At 31.3% G+C, this 9,491-nt stretch overlaps 1 protein-coding gene across 4 annotated transcripts; it reads left to right on the forward strand.

The window, feature by feature from the left end:
* The first annotated feature begins 5,252 nt into the window (after positions 1–5,252).
* LOC107013075 (G-type lectin S-receptor-like serine/threonine-protein kinase At5g24080) lies at positions 5,253–9,288 on the forward strand. 4 transcript variants are annotated; one of them, XM_015213063.2, is made up of 5 exons: positions 5,253–5,585; positions 6,249–7,609; positions 7,735–7,915; positions 8,018–8,471; positions 8,729–9,288. In XM_015213063.2, the coding sequence occupies exons 1-5, from the start codon at positions 5,317–5,319 to the stop codon at positions 9,065–9,067; spliced, it is 2,604 nt and encodes an 867-aa protein (XP_015068549.1). In that variant the 5' UTR covers positions 5,253–5,316; the 3' UTR covers positions 9,068–9,288. The 4 variants fall into 4 exon arrangements, with proteins under 4 accessions (XP_015068549.1, XP_027771187.1, XP_027771188.1 ...); XM_027915386.1 differs by having other exon boundaries at positions 5,448–5,585; positions 6,187–7,609; XM_027915387.1 differs by having other exon boundaries at positions 5,449–5,585; positions 6,178–7,609.
* Positions 9,289–9,491: the final 203 nt, after the last annotated feature.

Here is a 9,491-nt window from a genome sequence, read left to right on the forward strand (position 1 = left end):
ATATACAATTCACTTTTCTCCCACTCTTTATCTTCTCTCTCTTACCTCTTTCCTCTATATAACATGTAGCTATGAATTGTAATGATCAAACTATAGCTATAAAAAGTAATTAAGCTATTTTTAAGTGACTATATGTGAAAGTCTCCTTTTTAATAATATATTATAAGTATTTCTTCTTTTTATAGTTTCTATTGTTAAATATATTATTTTAAGCTTGGATTTAAAATTTTAAATGATCCAATACATTTTATAGCCCATGATATAAGTAGCTCAAGTAGAGCTCAAATAAAAAATCAAATCAACTAATGCTAACAAAAAGAAATTCAGTTCAATACTAAATAGATAATGATGTGGGATATTTATTTTTTAGTTTTTAATTCATTTAGAAAGGTTGAAGTACGTTAATTTTTTTTCTTTTATGTACACGTAATTAATACTTATTAATCGTATTTATTTTAGCTTGAAATGATATTTTAAGATTTTTTTTTATTATGACTTATTAATATAAAATTTCGTATTTTTTATTGAACATCACTAACGTTATATTTTGTGTTATCTTTCTTTAAAAAAAAACACCTTAAATAGTTATACTTTACTAGTACTATAAAAATATTTGAAGCACAAATTATCAATCACATTTTTATTTAAAAAATTTATTGAAAAATTCGAGATTGAAAAACTAATACAATAAATATGATCTGATTTGAAATTTTAAAGACAAAATGTCTTCGATATATTGAACTTGCGAGCCTATTTGGCCAACGATCGAAAGGTTATACTTTTTTAAGGAAAGGATTGTCACTAAAGATAGATCAATCATACCTTAATAACCGATACCTTAATAACCGATGTGAGATTCAACACCTCATCACAGGTCTAGAATTAAAGATATGGAGAATGAATAATATAATATGGGGTCAATATTAAAAAACAAAGAATTTTGATGGATCACTGTAATATACTATGTTCTTAAAAAAGGAAAATGTACAAGTATCTCCTAGATTATCATCAAAATTTCAGAGACACATTTTAAATAAACTAAGGTTCTATTACCTCGGAACTTATTTCTTTTTGTAGTTTTGTGCACCTATTTGGCTTACGTACACATCTAATTATCTCACACGTACCTCAATTGCATGGAGTCACGGAGTGTGTCACATAAGATAAAATATACAAAAAAATTTCAAAAAAAATAAGTTGAGGGTGTAATAAGACCTTAGTATAGTTAAAATGTGTCTCTAAAATTTTAGTGATAATCAAGGGGATACTTGTGCATTTTCTCTTTAAAAATAAACATTTATTATATGATTTTGGAAAATATTACTCTTATGAGATAAATTTTGAGAGTGACTTACCCAATGTCAATTTCTATAAAAGTCTAAATAATATACTTTATCTGTTCACTTTTAATTGTCATAGTTATTATTTTTAGAGTCAAATTATAAAAACTTTGACTAATATTTTAAGATGTATTTTTCATCATATTGATATGCAAAACATTGCAATTTATAGTACTTTTCATATAGTTTTTGAATATCTAAATTCTTTTTTGTTTAAAATATCAATTTAGTGTAATCTAATTTTACTTTGAAAAATAATCAATTGACTTTCGAAAAGGACAACATGACAAACGAAAAAAATATAAATACTCTTTTATTTTATTTTAGACCATGCATGTACCTGAGTATATACAATCAGTTAACAATAATACAAAACCGGGGGCTAAACCTGACCTCTTAACAAATTAAGAAAATATTACACTATGATATAAATTGTATTATTTCCTAAAACTGAAAATTCAAAACAAAAAGCTTAACTAACAAAGAAACTAGTTTTGTCGCATCTTTCATAATTCATCTTAATTTTTTATTAATGAAGAAACAAGAAAATCACCTAATATAAAAAAAACTAATTTTATATATATATATATATATATATATATATATATTAAAAAAATATTTACCATTTATAGTAATAATATTTTTTCACTCTGATTACACTTAATACATTTATAATATAATTATATTACATATTACAAAGACCAATTTATTAAAGCATAAATATATTTTTTAAAAAACAGTTATAATACATACATAATTTACTTTAAATTAATATTGTAAATTTAACATAATATTGCTATAAATGATACTTCCTCCCTTTAAAAAAGAATGACCTTATTTCTTTTTTAGACCTCATTTGTTTGCACTTAATGGAGGTCTGAATCTGGTCTGAATCTTAATCATTCAGATTCAGCCTATTAAGTACGTTTGATTTTTAGGTCTGAATTCAGATTCAGCCCATTAAGTTCATTTGTTTTTTTTTTAAAAAAAAAAACTCTTAATGGGTCTGAAGAGGTCTGAATGAATCAGATCTGTAGGAGACTCTTAACAACATTCAAACTCATTTAGTAAGTTATCAAATAATAAAATCGCTTCTCTGCTTTAATCGTGCATTTTTATCTTATAACTAAAAACTTTCTTTCTCTCTTTTCTCAATCAAACACTATTTTTTCCTTCCAAATCATAATTATTAAAACTTTTAAAACTTTTTTTTTTTTTATCAAAAGCAATATATTTGGTTGAAATAAAATGATATGTTATTAATTTAATGTTAATTTCACATGCACATTTAAATATTGAAAACAAACGTGTTCAGATTTCGAGACCAAATCTTAGTATTCATATGTGTATTCGGAGCAAAACACTTGAATCTTAATGCGAATCTTAATACTCAAATGTGTGTTCAGATTCAGACCTCTTAATCTTAATGGAAACAAATGAGGCCTTAGTGTGTTTCAAAAAGAATGACCCCTTTCTTTTTTTGGCAACACTTTAACTTTAACTTTCCATATGACATGTTTAATACTACAAGATTAAAGGACATTTTGAGACATTTGACATAACCTTAATTTAAAATCACAAGATTAAAATTTTTTCTTTATTTTCTTAAACTTCGTTTCAAGTCAAACTAGGTCATTCTATATTGAAACAGAGAAGTAAAAAAATAAAAATACTACTAAAATCAATAATTATTTATTAAAAAGGTATTCATCGAAGTAATTCCAACCAAACCCATTTCCCTACATACAGTCCCCTCTATAAATTTGCATGACCTTCACAACATAAAGAGCACACATACTAAAGAAATCAATATAGCAAAGTGAGAAGAAAAAGAAAAAAGCGATGGCTTCCATGAAGTTGCAATCTACCATGAAGTTGCAATCTACAATAGCAATGTTGATGATGATGACTATAATGTTGACAGTTTCACCAAGCTACGCAGCGGATGGCGACTCTTGCTCTGATCTGTGCAGCGGATACTCGTGCGATATGTGTGATGGGGAGCCTAACTACAACGATTGCTGCATCAACAGCTGCTGCCCTCCCTTCCCACCTTCATCCAATCGCCCTAATAATTTCCTTCGTATCTGAAAAAATGAATCACCATAAATAATATAACTATGTCTAACACTATTAATAATTAGAATAAGTCTACGAACACTTCGTTCTTATTATCTATATATGTTAATGGGAATATATTACGTGATAATTCCTATTTCCTATTTTCTTCTTCTTCTTCAACCTAATTATTATATCCATACCCTCGCAATTTGACATTTATGTTTGCTTCGTTTTATATGACTGACTATATAGATATATTTAAGAGAAATTAACATGTGTATATATAGTTATTACTTATAGCTAGATTAGGCTTAGCGTGTATATAACGTGTATACGTAGGGTATATCGTGTATAATTTTCCACTAATTTCCATTTGAACAAGGATCACGTAACCTTTATTTACTAAACAGAAAATAGCAGAAAGTTAACCTAAAATATACTAATATTTTAGACCAAGATCAAATCTGCAGTTACTTGTCCAGATAAACAACCTGTTTTATTGTTAGGTGTTGACAAAAAGCTTAATAGCTCGGTGCCATCATTTTCAGTGTTGATTATTGAGTCCGGAGCCTAAAGGGTATAAAACATTAACAAAAATTTCAAAGCGATACATAAAATTTTATATTAACTAAAACGGCAAAATCGCTGGAACAACAGCGATCTCCTCCGTCGGAAAAAAGCAAAATTTTGATTTGGTTTCAACTAAAAAAAAACCCGACATTATATATATAATTTTAAAATTTTATTTTAAACGTAAAAATACTTACTTTTATATAATTTTTATGTCTTATACTTTTTCATAGTTTTTATCTTTTAATATAATTACTTCATGTTTGGAAGTTAAAATTCTTAATGATCTAATAAGATTATAGTCTATACATCTTGGTAATTATAATAAAGTTTAAATAAAAATCAAATTAATACTAATTCAAAAAGAAAAATCAGTTCAACACTAAGAATGACAATAATATTGAATATCTGTTTTTTAATTTTATGTAGATTTAGACAATTAAAATACATATCTAATTTTACTTTCTTTTAGTATTTAGTTATGTAACTAATACTTACTAAACTTATTTTAGCATGATTTAGTACTTTAAATTATGATCAATTTCATTATGACTTATTAATTTGCAATATTTGTTTTACGCGATTTTATTACTATTGGATATTTTAGTGTCACTAATTATATCATATTTTTTGTTATTTTCTTGAGAAATAACTTAGATAGTTGCATTTTAACAGAACTAAAGAAATGTCTGAAGTACAAGTAAATTATATGTTTTTATGAATACTTTATCGAAAAAATTCGAAGTTGAAAAATCCGAGTTTTATTGATTTGATTTGGTTTATAAATTCAAAAATCCGTCACAAATAATTTAATTTGATATTTAAAAACCCGAACCAACTCGATCATGTACACCCGTACTTTCAACTATTATCTCTTTATATATATAATAAAAATAAAATCACATCCCCATTAAATTTACGGACTCTAAATCATGAATTCGCCGTTAAAGGCACATGTGTCAAAGCTAGTAGTAGTATTCATGTTCTTTGGTAGTTCCTTATATGTTGCTGAAGTCTATGAAAAAAATGTGAAAACAAGAATAACTGCGCTCCAGCTTTTAAAGTTTGGCAATTTGGTCTATCTATAGTTGAAAAATGAAATCAACAATGATTTTAAGTAAACACGTGCCATCAAATAACATAACCGACCAAAAAAAACATCCAAGAATTTGGTCTTTTTTTTCAACTTTTTAGCTCAACCACCAATATCCACGTGTTGATATCTTTTTAACACCAAATTATGAAAGTTTTCTTCTTTTATTTATAAAGACCCTTAACGTCTTACTCTAATTGAAGTTCAATTTCTTAAAACAAAGAATTTTCACTATAACCAACTTAGTGCTGAATGGTTCAAATGGCTTCAAATTTTCATTACTCTGCTTTGGCCTTTGTGCTTTTGTTGTTTGTAGCAGAGCTTTGTTGCTACATTGAGTCAGTTAGTGGGGTTGTTTTGGGTTCAAGATTGTTAGCTAAAGAGAACAAAGCATGGTTTTCTGATAATAAAACATTTGCATTTGGCTTCACTCCAACAAAAGAATCACATGATCAATATCAATTGTCTATTTGGTTTGCACAAATCCCAGGGGATACAACATTGGTTTGGTCACCTAACATGTAAGTGTAACAACTTTCCATATTAAGTACTAATTTTTATGTAAAGCTTGTAACATTATTACTCTGTCAGTTTCAATTTGTTTATCTTACTTTTTCCTTTTTAGTTTGTTTAGAGAAGAATGCATCTTACATCTTGCACGGCATGTTTGAGGTCATAAATTAAAGAGCATTTCAGTACAATAAGCATATCTTTAGTTTAAGACCATAGCTCCACCAGATTAACAAGTTATGTTTACTTTCGTGAACTCGATGTCTAGTAAGACTAAGACAAACAAATTGTAACAGAGGGAATACAAGTCATGCATTATAACATGTCTTATTCTCTATGTTGCTGATTTCGCTTTTATGGACGTTTATCTGCGGTTATCCCTAGTGTATAGATAAACTCACTATTTCTTTCCAATGTGAACTAGTATGGATTTCTTTTTCTTCAAAATAAAGGCAAGAAGCTGTGAATGTTAATGTGAAACTAGAATTCTCCAAAATGCTTAAAACATGTAGACATAAGTTCAATTTGAGTTAATGTGAAACTAGAATTTCTTCAAAAATGCTTAAAACATGTAGACATAAGTTTGAATTACAGTTTCTTTAGTTACTAAAGCTTTTGCAGGTATATATTTCTTATTGGCCAACCCTTTCATTTTGTGTCCATCATCTGAATAGAAACTCTCCAGTCACCAAAGACGCGGTCTTGGAGTTCGACAACACTGGAAATCTCTTGTTGACGGACAGAGGCACCACCATATGGGCATCAAACACCTCAGAAGCTGGCGTTGAGACGGCTGTCATGTCTGAAAATGGCAACTTTGTTCTATACACCGACAAACTAAGCGTTGTGTGGCAGAGCTTTTCACATCCATCAGATACTCTATTACCTGGCCAACCTTTAACAGCGTCACTAGAATTAGTATCATCAAAATCGCCTTCCCTTGGAGGCTATTACACGTTAAAAATGTTGCAGCAGCCTACATCACTTAACCTGGGATTGACTTACAATGTGCCTGAGTCCTTTGATATGTCACCTGAACTTTACAGCAATTATTCTTATTGGTCAGGACCTGATATATCGAATGTGACAGGAGATGTTGTTGCAGTCTTAGATCAAGCTGGAAGCTTTGGTATTGTTTACGGCTCGTCTTCGGATGGAGCAGTTTATGTGTACAAAAACGATGGTGATTATGGAGGGCTATTCTTGGCTTTGAATCAATCTAATTGGAAAAGACCATCTGTTTTAAGACGGTTGATTCTCGAGGCTAATGGAAATCTACGTTTGTATCGATGGGACAATGATGTGAATGGATCAAGACAATGGGTTGCAGAGTGGGCAGCTGTGTCCAATCCATGTGACATTGCTGGAATTTGTGGCAATGGGATATGTAATTTAGACAGAAGTAAAACAAATGCTTCTTGTACGTGTTTGCCAGGCACGTCCAAGGTGGGAAATGATGTTTCGTGTTCTGGAAATTCTTCGTTGACAGGAAAATGTGGACCTCGTCATGAAAACTTAACTTCACAGTTCAAGATTTCTACAGTTCAACAGACGACTTACTATTTCTCAGAATCATCAGTAATAGCAAATTATAGCGATACAAATTCAGTGTCCAAATGTGGGAATGCTTGCTTATCAAACTGTAATTGTGTTGCTTCTGTTTACGGTCTCAATGAGGAAAAGCCTTACTGTTGGATCCTAAGAAGCTTGGAATTTGGTGGATTTGAGGATCCTGGCTCAACTTTATTCATCAAGGTTAATGCCAATGGTTCATTTGGCGTTGGTGACAAACAAAATGGGGATTCATCAGACCATTCACAGAGTAAACACGACAAGGTATTGATACTTCCTATAGTCCTAAGCATGACTGTTCTGATCGTGCTGCTTGGCTGTCTGTTGTATATCAATATCCATAGGAAAAGATCCTTAAAGAGAGCCCTTGATGGCTCTTTGATCTTATCAGGAGCTCCAATCAGTTTCAGCTATCGTGACTTGCAACACCGGACAAACAATTTTTCTGAGTTACTTGGAACAGGTAAAGACACTATTATTATTTCATTTCTTATACAGTATTTCTCAGAACCACAGGAACCCAAACTAAGACAATTCAATTATCCATTACAACAAGATTTGATCATAGTAACAATGCTGCATTAACAGGTGGATTTGGAAGTGTATACAAGGGAAGACTAGGAGACGGAACATTGATAGCAGTAAAGAAGCTTGACAAAGTTTTACCTCATGGAGAGAGGGAATTTATTACAGAGGTCAATACCATTGGCTCTATGCATCATATGAACTTGGTTCGTCTGTGTGGATACTGTTCTGAGGGAACACGAAGGTAAGTAACTGATTTCGTTGTAATTTGATGGCTGAATTGTGTCAAAGTATGTAAGCATGTCATATTACACTATTTAATAGCACAGTGTTTTTCTTCCACCAGGCTACTAGTGTATGAGTTTATGAAAAATGGTTCATTGGACAAGTGGATATTCCATTCGTATAGTAACAGAGATAGACTGCTAATTTGGCCTACACGTTTTCGCGTAGCCATTGGTACTGCACAAGGGATAGCCTATTTTCATGAGCAATGCAGGAACAGGATCATACATTGCGACATCAAGCCGGAGAACATACTTTTGGATGAGGATTTTTGTCCAAAAGTTTCTGATTTTGGACTAGCTAAATTGATGGGGAGAGAGCACTCCCACATTGTTACTATGGTCCGAGGAACCAGAGGTTATCTAGCCCCCGAGTGGGTCAGCAATCGACCCATAACTGTAAAAGCTGATGTTTACAGTTACGGAATGCTGTTACTAGAAATCATAGGTGGCCGGCGAAATCTTGATATGACTTGTGATGCTGTGGACTTCTTTTACCCTGGATGGGCTTACAAGGTACTCAATTGATCAACTTTTGTAGCTCATTTCCATTTCTTGATCAAGAGGTCACAGGTTCAACCCGTTTAAATAACCTATTGCAGAAATGCAAAATAATGTTGCATTCAATAAACTCTATGTGGTCCGGCCATTCGCTAGACTGTGTGCCTAGCGGGAGCTTGGTGCACCAGATGGACCTTATTATATTATTCCATTTCTTGAAAAGTTTAAAAAATAAAGTATTGAAGTTGCTGCATATGCTTTTTTTTTTTCAGGAAATGACAGAAGGAACACCAGAAAAAGTCGTAGATAGAAGACTGGAAGGAGCAATCGAAAAAGAAGAGCTAATAAGAGCTTTGATGGTTGCCTTTTGGTGTATCCAGGATGAGGTTTCAACCAGGCCTACAATGGGAGAAGTGGTGAAGATGTTGGAAGGATCAGTCGACATTGATATGCCACCAATGCCACAAACTGTTTTAGAGTTAATAGAAGAAGGCTTAGATCATGTATACAAGTCTATGAAAAGGGAGCTCAATCAGTTCAGTTCCTTCACTATGACTACTCAGCCATCATCTAATGCTACATGCAGTTACTCCACTATATCACCTAGATAGATAAAAAGTGGAATGATTCAGTAGCAAGTTTTGTTAGGATTATGCAGCTGTAAACCCATTGATGCTTCAAATAACATTCAAGAGCCAGCAAAATTGAATTAGCATAGTGTATTTTACTTCCTTTTTTGCCGTATCTCAACTAGGATTGAAACATTAGATTGTGTACTTCAAATAAAACATGCGTACGTAGAAACATTCCCAAAGAGGTTTACTTATGAGTGCATTTTCTTACAATTTTTCGAGTATTCGGTGCAGTGAAAAATTGGTTAATAGTCGTTAAGGTTCAAGTGTTTGACATCAAACCATATTAATTTACTATAATTTGGTGATGCTAAGTGTATGGAAAAACACATAATATATTCATTTGGTTGGTCTAAATGTAGATACTTTTTAGCTCAGCAGTAATTATCAAGTCTTATCCCAG

Source organism: Solanum pennellii, chromosome 3, assembly GCF_001406875.1.
Source record: "Solanum pennellii chromosome 3, SPENNV200".
Classification (NCBI taxonomy): domain Eukaryota; kingdom Viridiplantae; phylum Streptophyta; class Magnoliopsida; order Solanales; family Solanaceae; genus Solanum; species Solanum pennellii.

What these genes read in the sequence shown, in the direction of transcription:
- LOC107013075 (XM_015213063.2), top strand. Translation starts at nt 5,317, where the DNA reads ATGGTTCAAATGGCTTCAAATTTTCATTACTCTGCTTTGGCCTTTGTG. An exon ending in TGTTCTGAGGGAACACGAAG is followed by an intron (nt 7,916 to 8,017) that starts GTAAGTAACTGA and finishes TTCTTCCACCAG; the next exon opens with GCTACTAGTGTATGAGTTTA. An exon ending in ACCCTGGATGGGCTTACAAG is followed by an intron (nt 8,472 to 8,728) that starts GTACTCAATTGA and finishes TTTTTTTTTCAG; the next exon opens with GAAATGACAGAAGGAACACC.